This window comes from Pseudoliparis swirei, chromosome 17 (genome assembly GCF_029220125.1).
Source record: "Pseudoliparis swirei isolate HS2019 ecotype Mariana Trench chromosome 17, NWPU_hadal_v1, whole genome shotgun sequence".
Taxonomy (NCBI): domain Eukaryota; kingdom Metazoa; phylum Chordata; class Actinopteri; order Perciformes; family Liparidae; genus Pseudoliparis; species Pseudoliparis swirei.
Genome location: NC_079404.1, coordinates 12,191,511 through 12,205,996, shown reverse-complemented (window position 1 = coordinate 12,205,996; position 14,486 = coordinate 12,191,511). Strand labels below are relative to the sequence as shown.

General features: G+C 41.6%; 2 protein-coding genes across 2 annotated transcripts; both read left to right on the top strand.

The window, feature by feature from the left end:
* The first annotated feature begins 266 nt into the window (after positions 1-266).
* Positions 267-10,270, top strand: adam8a (ADAM metallopeptidase domain 8a). Its single transcript, XM_056435556.1, has 25 exons — positions 267-350; positions 452-561; positions 795-868; positions 997-1,075; positions 2,033-2,109; positions 2,489-2,720; positions 3,429-3,506; positions 3,653-3,721; positions 5,040-5,209; positions 5,292-5,373; positions 5,473-5,615; positions 5,716-5,893; positions 5,989-6,078; positions 6,248-6,443; positions 6,540-6,621; positions 7,170-7,350; positions 7,441-7,527; positions 7,606-7,690; positions 7,961-8,072; positions 8,170-8,368; positions 8,530-8,577; positions 8,697-8,747; positions 8,844-8,894; positions 9,008-9,088; positions 9,346-10,270. The coding sequence occupies exons 1-25, from the start codon at positions 305-307 to the stop codon at positions 9,388-9,390; spliced, it is 2,646 nt and encodes an 881-aa protein (XP_056291531.1). The 5' UTR covers positions 267-304; the 3' UTR covers positions 9,391-10,270.
* A 179-nt stretch (positions 10,271-10,449) lies between these two features.
* Positions 10,450-14,289, top strand: spef1 (sperm flagellar 1). The gene is made up of 7 exons (XM_056436222.1): positions 10,450-10,558; positions 10,936-11,047; positions 11,984-12,131; positions 12,290-12,335; positions 13,456-13,537; positions 13,631-13,736; positions 14,176-14,289. The coding sequence occupies exons 1-7, from the start codon at positions 10,450-10,452 to the stop codon at positions 14,287-14,289; spliced, it is 717 nt and encodes a 238-aa protein (XP_056292197.1).
* The last annotated feature ends 197 nt before the right edge of the window (positions 14,290-14,486 follow it).

Below are 14,486 nucleotides of genomic sequence, written 5' to 3'. Positions count from 1 at the left end.
ATTGAGGGCAGGTCCCACTTTCTTTTTCAAGAAACTGAAAATGTGTACACGTTTTCTAAACGACGTCTATCAAAGCGTTTTAATCCCCGTAAAACCGTGTGGTGTAATTTATAGGCTTACGCACATCTTCTTCTTTTTTTAAACCGTCAAACTTTTTCTCAAGCTCCGGTTGTGACTCATGTGGTTTCTCAACCTCAAATGGTAATTTTCAGGATATTACACAGCAAAGAGGGCGGAGTGCTGAGGAGCCTTGTTTCTTCAGACTGCCAAACTCACAATGACAGAGTCCGTCCGGTAGAGCAACATGCCATATTCTGGATCTTTTGTATGGATTTTCCTCTCTTCATGGGGTACGATTTATGCATATTTTCTTTCTTTTTTTCTTACCTTTTGTTTCTTTGTTTCTTTCCTTCTTTCTATCATATCTCATAAATATCCCCGATACTTGCAGGAATAATTGCGGACAGTGTGAGAACTCTACCTCATGTGATGAAGTACCAAATAGTGATACCTCGGAGGCTGAGAGAGTCATCTCTCAGTAATGATGCGGCTACACATCAGGTAACACACTCTACTGTACAATTCTGATAGATTTTTAGCTTTAGGAAGATGTGTTAAAGAGTAATCTCTATCTCTCTCTCTCTCTGTGTGTGTGTGTGTGTGTGTGTGTGTGTGTGTGTGTGTGTGTGTGTGTGTGTGTGTGTGTGTGTGTGTGTGTGTGTGTGTGTGTGTGTGTGTGTGTGTGTGTGTGTGTGTGTGTGTGTGTGTGTGTGTGTGTGTGCATGCGTGTGTAGAAGTACCCTGATGTACTCCAGTACTCTTTGACAATTGCTCGCCAAAACTACACACTGCATCTGGAAAAGAACAAGTGAGAACAATTTAAATGTCTTTTACTGTGTTTTTAGCTCATTTATTTCTGAGTATGCAGGTCCGTACATATGTACTTTCTTTCTGTATGTGTCAATATTAATTACATAATAAAACTGTTCTTCTCAGAGATCTTATTGGCAAAAACTTCTCCGTGACACACTATTCTGATCAGGGCACCCAAGTCACAACTACTCCAGATCTTAAGGTATGTATATGTGCCTTGGCTTTCTGTCACTTCTATTTCCCTATCATAATCTAATCTTTGTATTTATAATCGTCTTGCATTTTAATGTGATGTATCAGAACCAGATGTGTATGTTGTGGAAATGTAGAGTGTAAACCTTCAATGTATACGCTTAATTGTAACTTCCAAACCCAAAGTGAGTTTAGGTTACTTTGATAATGGCATTGTTATTTAGTTTCCCTTCATTCATTCTATTTGAATTACTGAATAAACTGAGATATGGGCGATTTAGATATCTGGAATCAAGCTTGTATAATACTTCCAAAAATGTATTTTACTGTCCAGAAATGAATGAATGTAAGACATATAATGTCTCAACTGCCCTCTCATTTTGTCTTATTTGCTTGTCCATTTTTTTAACCTTTTGTAGTTTTGTAAAACACTGGTGTGGTTCATTTGCTCTTGGTCGAAAATCTAAGTTTGAGCTCGGAAATGTTAAATACAAGAAAGGGTTTGAAAAAAATGCAGATCTTCCTTCACTTATGAGTACAGTATTTCCCACATGTATACCAAGTTACCTTTCAATGCTGGACAATTCTGAACGCCATTAAATCAATATCTTATTACAGAAACTAGTTTTCATCATCATTTCAATTCACAAATGTCTTGTCACTCAATGCAATACCTGCAAGTCATTTTTGATTTCAAAATATCTGATGTCGCAATAAATGTACTAGTACAACTTCAAAGTTTCCCATTATTGAACGTCACACTACCCACTGCAATATTCGAGTCTTATGTTGAAGAGGAATTTACATCACACGGTTGAGTCATTTCATCTTAACATGACACAACCCATGTACAATATTATCTTCTTCAAATCAGACCACATTTTTGCACTGTGCTTGCTAAAAGAAAACGGAGGTGTGAGTTTAGATTTTCCTTTGAGTCTGTGACAGAAAATGAATGTCTGTGCAGGTTCACTGCTACTATCATGGGCACATCGTGGGAGTAGAGGACTCCTCTGCCAGCGTGGCACTCTGCTCTGGAATAAAGTGAGTAATGCTGGATGTTAATTCTATTTTGTATTCTGTTTCTCTTAATTACAAAAGTTTCTGAAAGTAGAGTCCCAAGCTGAATGCTCCCCATAATGATTTGAGACTAAAAGTCCCCCGCTGTGACTCATGACCAGTGTGTCCAATCCAAAGAGAGCATCAGTCCCGTCGCTCTGTGTCTGAAAACCAGTAACATAAGCAACAAAGGCCTCGCAGAGCTGCCTTATGTCTGCTATGACAACATATTAATGTACATGTCTGCAGAATCTGGGAAGCATGTTACACAAAGGCCTGTTCAGTAATATAGAATAAGATATGCTGAAGGAGAAAGAAAATGCTGTCCTGTGTCCACACTGAAGTTCCAGTTTTGCAACTACAGGGGCTTCGTGCGTCTCCAGGACCAAATGTACCTTCTCGAACCTCTGGACGGTGCAGCTGCGGGACAGCAGGATGACAGACAGAGCTCCAGAGCTCACGGTGACGAGGGTCTTCATGCTGTTTACAACTACAAACACCTGAGGAGGAAGAGGAGCTCCTGTTCCCATGGAAACACAACCACGTTCTACGATCACGGAGCTCGTCCGTCTGGACTGTTCCAGCTCGGCAGCCTGGTAAAGACGCGTGGACACTTACAGAAATACACCAGTGTTTAAAGCTTTCAGCTGATTTGTGCTGCATTCCTACATTTAATAGTTGTATAAAAAACAATCAAGAAAGGGAATGCAGTCAAATACTACGTTTGACTATAACTTCGAAAAGTATCCCATTATATAATACACAGTTATTGTATTAAAGTAGTTATTTATTCAAATGTATCACAAAAACACTTTTCCCTGGGTATTTTAAAAATTCACATACATTTTTGTTGCATTAGGTCAATGTAACAGTTTGAGACAAACAAAGGAAAAGAACAAAGGGAACCTGGTAAAAAAAAACAAAGACAACAATTTGGCGAGACATAATAAATCCCAAAATATTTTGAAATTATTCCTGGATGTGACGATTAACTTAAATTAAACATAATTTTGCATATTACTAATTACTTATGATGACATCATATTAATATATAGCAACAGCACACCTCTGCTCTAAAAACATTTGGACTATGAAACACTAGAATTTGTCAGTTGTTAAAAAAGGTTTTTATTTGGTTTTTTTTTACAGTTTGTATCAAATCTGTTATACTATCTTGTATATATATATTTTAAGAGCACTTTGTTTTGTATCTTTATTTCAACAGCACCTTTCAAACAGATAAAACTTACAACAGGTACACACTTTAAGTATTGTTGACATCTTCCACCTTTTGTCTCATTCAGAAAAGCCGAGCCCAGACCAAAGAGCGAACAGGAAAAGCCAAGACAGTGGAGCTGGTTGTGGTGGTCGACCACGCGGAGGTTAGATTCCCTATTTTCTCTGACAGCCGGTTATTGCAGATGCAGCCTGCTAATGATAATGATCTGCACGATAAACATTTCCCGTAAGAAGTACATTTTATATGTGAGATGCAATGTTTTTAATTCAAACAATAATTTATTTTTAGTATAGAAAGTTTGGCAGTAAGAAGACAATAGAGGGCAGAGCGCTTGAAATAGCAAACCATGTGGACAAGGTATGTTTGTTTCTATGTTGTTTATCAGTCATAATGATTCAACATTGTTATGTAAACAAAGCCCTAATCTTTCAATTAAACTAATAATTCTCAAGTTCAAATGAGTGTCAAAGCTTAATGTTGTGTAATTTTAAGCACATTTACCTTCTGGACTAATATTCCATATAATCTTACCAGTACGTTTGTGTATTTGTATTGGCGGCAGATAATACTTCCAACAGTGCAGCACAGCCACGTGTCGCGCACTTGATCAGACATCACATTCACTGTTGATTAAATACAATAAATATGTCCTGATACTATCTATTCTTTACTGACTGGAATATGACCAATCGAAGGAAGGACACGTTCTCTCACTGTGAAAATCTAACTTTAACTGTGAATCTTCCCACCTAAGCTGTTATGTTTCACACATAGCTCACAATCCTCTTTGCATACTCTGCCGGAGGCCCTCAGTCACTCCAAAAGGAAGTTCTTCTTAAGACCTTCCTTTGAGAGCTATTATTATTAGGGCTGAATCAGGGAGCCCCTAGCTCAGGGCCTCAGGCTATAGGCTTATAGCTATAGCTGCGATTTTTAGGATAGGATTTTTACTTTTCTCTTTCCTCTCTTTCTCTTTTTAAGGATGAATTCTCATCTCTCAATCGTTACTAACTCTCTTTTCTCGACTTTCTTTTGACACGTCTCATGGGTCTATGGACCTGTGAGGAGATCATATAATCTGCCTGATGTCCCGTCTGGGTCGTGTCGTCTCTTCTGCTCATGACTCGCCACTGTCCTGTTGGAGACTCCGCCCTCCTCTCCCCCCGCCATCTGCTGATGGATGGGTGGAGGTCTCTCCATGAATATGCCCTACTATGAACTGAACTATTTACTCTGTCATCATATATGAATGATATTTTACTCTCTAAATTCTGTTCTTACACACATTACATGCATCATTCCATCCTGGAGATGGATCCTCCCTCCTTGCTCTCTCTCCAGTTTCTTTTTTTTTTTCCCCTGAAGGTTAAGGTTTTTTTGTTGGTCCGATGTGAGTTTGGGGCAGGATGTCTATATGTCTATGTGTACAGATTGTAAAGCACTCCGAGACAAATTTGTAATTTGTGAAATTGGGCTATACAAATAAACTGAATTGAATTGAATTGAAAGTGTCCAGCATGAATGCATCATCAGACCGCACTAGACCCAACAGTGGTTTCCTGTGGCAGCATTATAGATGATTGGTTTTGTGATTTGTAGCATTACTTGATAATTCATTCACTTTTTTGGTTAATTTCCACTTTCCAGTTTGTGCTTACGTGCTGCTCTGTTTCAGCTGTATCGCCCCGTGGGTGTTCGTGTGATGCTGGTCGGTCTGGATATCTGGTCACACAATGATCAGATGGAGGTCAGCACTAACTCTGAGCTCACCCTCCGTCGCTTCCTCGAGTGGCGTCGGCAGAACCTGCTGCAGAGGACCAAACACGACAACGCACAGTTCATCACGTAGGACGCATCTGTTTTTAACTCTCCACTAAAGAGACAAATGCTTGGATGATGTGTTAAATGTTTCTTTTGCCCCACTCAGAGGTGTGGACTTTGATGGTTCCACTGTCGGCTTAGCCAACACCAATGCAATGTGCACCTCTAACTCTGGTGCTGTCAATGAGGTAAATGTATTTTTTTGTCAAAAATATAGAAATGAAAGCAAATCAATGGGAGTTGTGTGATGTTTATTTACACTCCACTTTTGTTTATGACACACACAGGACCATAATACCAACTCAATCGGAGTGGCCTCTACTATTGCACATGAGATGGGTCACAACCTAGGCTTGTCCCATGACTCTGAAAACTGTGTCTGTGGCTCCTTGACATCAAAAAGAGGCTGCATCATGGCTGAGAGTGTTGGGTATGCTCAGTTTCTCACACTCACATAAACTCCCCTTAATTTACTTTTCTAAAACCCAAAGTAAAACTAATATTCACCTTTATATGTTCTCTTTTTGTAGCCTTGTGTATCCAGAGATGTTCAGCAGCTGCAGTCAGCAGCAGCTCAGTAGGTTCTTGGAGGAGATCAACCCTGCCTGCCTGCTGGATACTCCCGCTACTCATCGCGTCTATGGAGGGCCAGTGTGTGGAAATGCCTTCCTGGAGCCTGGAGAGCAGTGCGACTGTGGCACTGCAGAGGTGTGTGCAACACAGAGGGTGCATCCATATAATCGCACAATCAAAGCACTCGAAGGAGATGCATTGTTAATGATCTGCACCCCTCTGACTCAAAGGAGTGCAAGAATCCTTGCTGCAACGCCACGACCTGTACACTGAATGCAGGAGCCCAGTGTGCACAGGGAGAGTGCTGCCACAAATGCCAAGTAAGTAACACTCACTATGTCCTCTCTACTGTCGCTGAAGTCACACTGATGATAAGTGTGTTACCATATAGCGAGACACTGTCTGACTCTGCCGTCTGGCTGGTTATGCGTGAGTGTTTTTATTTCAGAAGCTGGTACATCACCATCTGTGTTTCTCTCCGCTCTGCAGCTGAAACCGACAGGCAGCGTCTGCCGACCAAAGACTGGAAACTGTGACCTGGCAGAATACTGCACTGGCTTCTCTGCCTCCTGTCAGACTGACGCCTACACCCAAAACGGCCTGTCCTGCAACCGGGGGAAAGGATACTGCTACAATGGACAGTGTCCCTCACGGCAGGAACACTGCAAGAGACTTTGGGGACCAGGTATTACACGAGTGAATCACGGTCTGATTTAGATGTTCTTTAATAAGTCAAGACTCTTATGCCTGCAGCTATCTTGTTTGCCGTGATTCTGTTTAGATGCTGACGTAGCTCCAGATGCTTGTTTTCACAAGCATGGAAACTGCAGAAAGACACTGTTCAGCCAAAGATGTTCAAGCCGGTATGTAATCAAAAATCATAACAGCACTGCAATAGTGCCGATAATAGTCTGATACTTTTGGTCTCATTACCTTCGCATTGAAAATGCCGGAAGGTTATGTTTTGATCGCCGTGTATTTATTTATTTATTTATTTGTATGCGTGTTATTCGCAAAACTCAAAAAGTATTGAACCGAATCGCATGAAATTTGGTGGGATGATTGTTTATTATCCGGGGACCAGTTGATTAGATTTTGGGATCGATCGGGTCAAAGGTCAAGGTCAAAGGTCATGAACAGGTCAAATCTTCTTGAATCACATGGAATTTGGTGGGATGATTGGTTATTATCCGGGGACAATTTGATTAGATTTTGGGATCAATCAGGTCAAAGGTCAAGGTCAAGGTCATGGAAAGGTAAAACTTTTTTTTACCATAGCATGATACATTTTTGTCCAATTGGCATGCAACTAATGCCAAAATGTTCATAATTCAATGCCCAATCTTGTGATATGCGAAGGTATGCGCTCTACCGAGTGCCCGTTCTAGTTGCTTTGTGTTTTTGGATCCAGAGATCAATCCTGTGGGACACTGTTCTGCTCTGGAGGCTGGGAGTTTCCTGTGACATCCAGGAAGTCCTTCTACAAAGTAGGGAATGGAGACATATGCAATGAGGCAACTATGAACCCTGAAGACAACTACCCTGCAGATCTAGGCACGGTGCCTGTTGGGACTAAATGTGGCACCAACATGGTAAGAAAACTGCCCAGGCTGCTGTTAGCAGTTAGCATGAAAACAACCTTTGTCGACTCTAGATGAGTGAACTGTGCCAATGTCTTTCAGGTATGTTACAATCAACGGTGTCAAGACTTTCAAAACATAAAAGTGTACGGAACAAATGACTGCTCGGCCAAATGCAACAACCACGGGGTGAGAAATCTGTTATCCTCTCAGCCCTTTGGAGCGCCGTGTAGCCATGATAACGTGCCTGACTGTGATCTCTGGCAGGTTTGTAACCATGAGAGTAAGTGCCACTGCGACCCCGGCTGGGACCCACCTTTCTGCAGTGTGGAGCAGTCAGAACTCCCTGAAGGTATCGTACAAGTCCTCATATGCTTGAATCTTTGATTGCTATGCTTTACACATGGCTGTGTGTGTCTGCTCCTCTTCTGCTGTGTTTTTCATCAGGATGTACTACTTGAAATGTATCTCTCATGGACTCAAACAAATGTGCTTTGTTCTCATGAACACTGATTTAATGGAATTCCCCAGTCAGTGGGTACAAATGCAGTAATCCTGTTACAGCGCTCATCCCTCAAGGAATAGCGTCACAATCAATGTGTGTTTGTTTTTGTGTGCGCAGATGCAGGTCTGGTGGTGTTTATTGTGTCACTGGTGGTCAGCTTACTCCTGCTGTCAGTTCTGGTTATTGGGAGTTTGATGTGCTTCATCAAAAGAAAGCGACCTGCAAAGAGGTACAGAAAACTATCCGTCAGTGTTTGTACATTTAGCCCCATAGAGTTGCATCCTGTCCGTTCTTTAATTTGATCAAACGTGTGTTTTTCTCTACAGATGCCTCCAGTCTACCTCAGGACAATCCAACCCGTTGTTTCGGTCAATCGGCGCACGAGGCAGCCCTCGCCTCGCGTCCACACACATCAGCCAGCCTACATTTGTGGAATCGTCCGCCACTCAAGCCTGCAAACTTCTGTCCTCTGCTACTGCCAGGCCACATACTGGAGCACTGAAGCCCAGCAGAACAGCTCCAGTGGTGAGCTCCCAATACACAATGACGACCGATGAGCTCCAGGGATATTCTAAATCATTATTGGGCCATCATTGTTAAAAAGCTGCAAAACCCAGTAAGATTTATGGTTAAAAAAGACTTATCAAGCTTTCACCTTCACTAATGTATGATTGTGTCTCTTACAGCCACCTAAGAGAATGTCAGATGTACCTCAGCAATCAAAGATTCAACAGGTAATCTGATCTGCTGTTTTGTCTTTACTTAAATGTAGCGTTGTGTATGTGTTCTTTTTATAATTGTATTGTATTATTGTATTTTTATTTTTAACCAATAAACTACTGTTTTCCTTCAGGTTGTAAGGCCGTTCATGCAGCCTATTTCAAGCAAACCAATCTATACTGAGGTAAAATTGCATATAGAAATAACTTTTTAAGTGCTCTAATAGTTTGCTTTGTTAAATTGTGTATTAATTTGTTTTGTCTCTTACTTTTCTTTTCAGAAAAAGTCACTACCTCCATCCAGACCTCTGCCACCACTTGCAACAAAGCCAGTAAGTGACACTGCAAGTCATTTTACCTCCACTTTTCATTTGTTAAGCATTCACACGTTTAACTGTTCTTGCCTTTGCCGCTTCCCTTAAAATGTGAACATCTACTCTCTTAGATCATGAAGCCAAAGCCTCCAATGCCTCCAGTGAAGCCAAAGCCCTCCTCGGTCCGGTCTCCGCTGCCACACACTCAGCTGGTATGTATTCAGATGGCAGAAGAGCCAACATGACTTTTCTAAATCCTCCAAATCCTGGCAGCTGGTACTTAGACATTTCTTGTTATTCAAGGCGTTCACGTTAATAAAGACGTAGTGCTTTTGGACATTGTCTCAACATAGCAGTGTAATGCAGTGGCCCGGTGTTGGGGAGTTAATAGCCATATAAACTTCTCCGGGTCACCACTGAATACCAAGAACAACAGACATATGATGTTAACAATACTTATTTTTTCCAGCTTGCAGCGAGAGCTGCCCTGATGCCCCCCAGCAGGCCCAGATGACAGAGGGAATAATTCAGCCTGGTGTAAACACTGAGAGCCTCTGACTGAGGACCTTGTTGTTGTCACACCTAAGGAGGACCTATAAATCCTCTCAGGTGACGCTTGTCTGTTTTAAAATGGAAGCAAGATCCACTGAAGGATCCGTGATGATTGAAAGAGCTTTTCTGTCACTTGTGGTCTCCCTGAGGATTACCGCCGTCTGTGTCTTGGTTATGTAAGCCTTCAGTATGTTGATTGCTAAACTTGAAGTTGTGATTGTGAGACTCAATTTCATGTGTTTTATAGATGACAAATGGCGATGCTGCCATGATGATGTGTTTTATATTTTGAAGGGAAATGTCTCTTCCCTGATACATGATCACTTAACGAGACAATTGCACTATTGTTGAGGCAGTAATTGTTTTACTGCTACTATTTCCTCACACAGGTTTTGGTACTGCTTTTAAAAGGAATAATGCTGTTACAGGATTTTAAAATGTCGCACCAACGGGCACTTTACAAATTGTTTTAATTTAGGACATAGGGGCTTACCAGAATAGGTCTGACTTTTTCCTGAACATTTTTGTACTAACCTCTCGGTATGCTTGACATCGTGAGACTGAACTTTTACACGCCGCTGTTTTGTGTATTGTTTCGATACATGTTGATAGCAGCCTAATTCTCCAAGGCATTTTATATTGTATATAGGCCTACTGTGCAGCAGGCCCAGCTAGCCCTACACTCACGAGCACGTGGTCCTTCCTCAAAGTGGTGGTGAAGCCTCAATCTATCCTGCAAACTTTTACCTGAAAATTCATCTGAACCGTTTATATTTATTGAGCTCTTCTGTTTGTCTGTGAGATGGAGATAACAATAAAAGTTGCATTGCACAATTACCCAATCAGTGTTGTTCAGTCATTTATCATCCAGGGGCCGTCAGCTGGATCGTCATAATTAATTAGCGGTTGCTGAGCAACGCCTTAAACAACCTGTTGTCAGGGGAAGCTAACAAGCTAAAAACTCAGCAGAGCGATCTGGGTGTTTGTAAACTCTCCAGAAGCAGATGTCGATCGAAGAACAATGGACCGAGAACTGAACGAAGAGGAGTTGCAGGCGTTGTACGCGTGGATAGACAGAATATCTCTGACCCGGCCCAAGAGACACATCACCAGAGACTTCAGCGACGGAGGTAACGGGCGCTTCAGCACCGGGGGGGGCAGGACCAGTCACGTCGGCACTAGTAACTACTTTGATAGCAGCTGGACGTGAGCGTCGATAGTCTCACACCCTGTCCTTCACTAACCTAGTTAATGCACTAACTAGTTAGCTTGGTTAGTTCACGTGATCCGCTCATTAGCTCGGTGACGCCCATGAACATGTCTGCTGCTCTGTAGCCAAAGATCAGGTCACGAATACACCTTCAGCTTTATGGTCAGACAAATAAAGGCAAGCTTAGGGAAGTGTATCAGAAGTTGGAATGTGACCTCGAACTAACGGGGTTTTTCGTAGTTTGTCAACTCAAATGTCTCCTTGTTTGTTTGTTTACTTTAACTGACTTCTCTGCAGTGATGGCCGCTGAGGTTGTCAAGTATTTCTTCCCAAAGCTTGTTGACCTGCACAACTATATTCCTGCAAACTCCACGCCGCAGAAGCTCAGTAACTGGAACCTTCTCAACAGGCAAGACATCACAAGACTAATGAATATTCATTTGCTTATTACCTTCGCATTAAAAATGCGGAAGGTTATGTTTTGATCGCCGTGTATTTATTTATTTATTTATTTGTATGCGTGTTATTCGCAGAACTCAAAAAGTATTGAACCGAATCGCATTGGAATTTGGTGGGATGATTGGTTATTATCCGGGGACCAGTTGATTAGATTTTGGGATCAATCGGGTCAAAGGTCAAGGTCAAGGTCATGGAAAGGTCAAAATCTTTTTTTTTACCATAGCACGATACATTTGTGTCCAATTGGCATGCAACTAATGCCAAAATGTTCATAATTCAATGCCCAATCTTGTGATATGCAAAGGTATGCGCTCTACCGAGTGCCCATTCTAGTTCAAAGTGCATTTATCTGATGAAGGTCGCTGCGCCCATAGGCAGGACAGATGCATGCAGGTGGTAAATAGGCAGGAAGGTGCCACACAGCCGCTGCCCCAGAGCTGGAAAGAGTCACATTTTCTAAATCTGACTTTGTCAATATATCCGCATTGTTCCTGAACATTCTTACACAAATACACACTCGGAAACGTTGATATCAATATTGATATCTCTTAATCCAAATGACAATAAATGCGTTCAACTTTTCAGTAAAATGTTACAAACACTAAGGCAGAACTGTTGTTGAGCTCAACAAGGGCCTCTGCATCTGGTCATGAGAACCAATCCAACACACACCCACTCATCCTGTCCCAGGGATGGGGCCCGCAGCCAGCTAGAGATTTATGGCTCTTCACTGTAAACAAATTGGCACCTTTATCAGTTTATTATCACCATGCATTATCATAAGTTAAACCAGCTGTTCCTGTTGTAATTTATTTTGATTTTCACAAGTTCTGTATAGGTTATTCCTTATTTTTGTTTTAAACATCTGTGTTTTTTCTGTGAACAGGAAGGTGTTTTCCAAGCTGAACTTTCACGTGCCTGAGGACACAGTGAAGAGGATTGTACTGAGCACTGCAGGAGTGATAGAGCCTGTACTGAACGCCCTCCGAGAGAAGATAGACAAGAAACTGGAGCAGCCGACTGAGAATATACTGGTGTGTACTGTGCTGCATGTCTGTGTGTGCTCAGAGGCATACATGGAATAAGTCTATTTGAAGGCTAATTACTAAATGCATAGTTGATGTGGTCCTCTGTCTTTCATTGTTGCTAGAAAAAGAACTACATTTTGAACACACTTTCCCTCTGAATGTAGGATTTGGAATACTATGAAGCCAGAAACCAGAAGAAACCTCATACAGGTAGTTTTATTTATTTCACCAACTTTTCTTTACTCAATTCTCACATTTGTAAAAGCGTTATCCTCTGACCAACATGTCTGTTGCCATATTTGGCATGACATGACATCAAGATTTCTGCAGAATTTACGACCAGAAAATCCTGTGGAAAAATCATTGGAATAGGGAATTCAAATAGATTACAGAAACACTGACTGCTGAATTAACAAGAATGTTATGACTGTGTTTTGACCGCACACCTCGTGCATGATGTGTCATTATGTTAGTGTCATTTGTGAAGTGTAATAGCTGACAGTCAGTCTGTAACCTTGATTTAAATCAGCATTTTCTTTTAGCACAGGGAAGGAAGTGTGTGTCATTTAGACTATTTTCAATGGTGCTATATCTACTTGTTCGATGACAAACACAAAATCAGCATAATCAAGACACACTGAGGTGTTATTTTGTGTCCGAGAGAACTGAGTGACTGATGTGAAGGTGGATTCTGCCTCTGAAATCTTCTCTACTTCCTTCCGTCTCCAGCCTGTGCTGATATGGTCAGCATTTGTGTCCTGCTCACATCTCTGTGCTAATGCTAATCTCTCCTACAGATAGCAGCGACCACACAGAGACACAGACATATCTACATTTACCAGCATCAGACAGATTAGATTAGAGAATACCAACACCTTTAGGGAGTAAATCGGTGACATGTCTTTTTCCCATTTGCCACACCTCATCTGTCCCTGAAACAACCCTGTAAAGCTGACCTTAGGCCAGCACCTACTCCCTTTGCTCTTTCCTCTTCCATCTACTCCCAATCTGCTCTCAGACACACTCCTCATATCAGCTCCCAACATCACCAGATGGCCTTTATCACTGGATTGAGCTCAGCACTGCAGGACTTAAAGGCCTCCTCATTTTTCTCTTTCTCCATCTTCTAATCTCATTTCTCTGGTTCTCCCTCTTTCTGCTCATGGTCATCGGCTATCTGCCTCCTATCCTTCTCCCTTTGCCCTAGTTGTGTCCGTAAGATTTATTGAACGAGTTCTAGAAGTTTTCTAACAATAGCAGAGTGTTATTCATCATGTTGAGTTTACATTATAGTTAGAGAAATGTTATAGTTTAGTTTTGTTGTCTACAGAACTTCATCAGACTGAAGCGATGCGCGTGACTCAGACGGCAGGAGAAATGCTAAAAGATGAAAAAAGCAGAATGAAAAACGGGTATGACCAAAAATATATGCTTTGAATATGACTTAAATTAATCAAAAGCAGTGCTCCTCATAATAATGTGTCTTCTGCTTTTTCATTGTATAGTAAACCGCAACAGACAGCGCAATGTTACCCAGACATGGACCCTAGTTTACGACTAGTCCTGCAGGAAAAAGAGAAAGCTGTCCTGGCTTTGCAGGAGACTGTGGAGGTACACACACACACACACACACACACACACACCAATCCTGGAAACACTAGACTGACTGTTAAACATCTGCGAACAAAGTCCTCTTCCGTTTTTATGTCTTGTGGAGGAAGCGCTTTGTCATACATGTAATATTGTTACAGGTGTGTGTGTGTGTGTGTGAGAGAGAGAAAGAGACGTTGAGATGTGTTTGATACATATGCGTCATAAGCTGTGTCAGCAGTGGTGGTCAGTGAGTCAGCGGATATAACTTTTTTTCTTCTCTGCCTGTGGCCACATCTGCACATTCAGAAATATAAAAATGACACGAATGTGCAACATCTACTTTTACCACTTTAGGAAGTTTTCATCAGTGAGATAATTCAGTTTTAGAAATGAACCTCACCTAGTTTTCCCACGTGTGTGTCTCTGTGTGTGTGTGTGTGTGTGTGCGTGTGTGTAGATCCTGCAAATGAAGGTGAGCAGGTTAGAGCATCTGGTTCAGTTGAAGGACATGCGTATTGAAGATCTGATTCGGCATCTGGAGACGTACAAAGCAAAAGGCAGTTCCCACTGACATGAGAAGTTTCACGAGGATTTCTCTACAATAAATAATGTATTCGAATTTAAATTGTTGCTCGTTGCTTCTTTGTGGGCAGTGTGTAGAATGTGATTTTCAAGTGTTTATGTATCGACAGTCGTCTTTGACCTTCTGTGCCTTTACACAGCCTACGACTTCTGACCCCAAAGTGCTCGATACATCACCTGACCTCT

What these genes read in the sequence shown, in the direction of transcription:
- adam8a (XM_056435556.1), top strand. Translation starts at nt 305, where the DNA reads ATGCCATATTCTGGATCTTTTGTATGGATTTTCCTCTCTTCATGGG. An exon ending in AGCAATCAAAGATTCAACAG is followed by an intron (nt 8,578 to 8,696) that starts GTAATCTGATCT and finishes GTTTTCCTTCAG; the next exon opens with GTTGTAAGGCCGTTCATGCA. An exon ending in CACCACTTGCAACAAAGCCA is followed by an intron (nt 8,895 to 9,007) that starts GTAAGTGACACT and finishes CTACTCTCTTAG; the next exon opens with ATCATGAAGCCAAAGCCTCC.
- spef1 (XM_056436222.1), top strand. Translation starts at nt 10,450, where the DNA reads ATGGACCGAGAACTGAACGAAGAGGAGTTGCAGGCGTTGTACGCGTGG. An exon ending in AACTGGAACCTTCTCAACAG is followed by an intron (nt 11,048 to 11,983) that starts GCAAGACATCAC and finishes TTCTGTGAACAG; the next exon opens with GAAGGTGTTTTCCAAGCTGA. An exon ending in CTTTGCAGGAGACTGTGGAG is followed by an intron (nt 13,737 to 14,175) that starts GTACACACACAC and finishes GCGTGTGTGTAG; the next exon opens with ATCCTGCAAATGAAGGTGAG.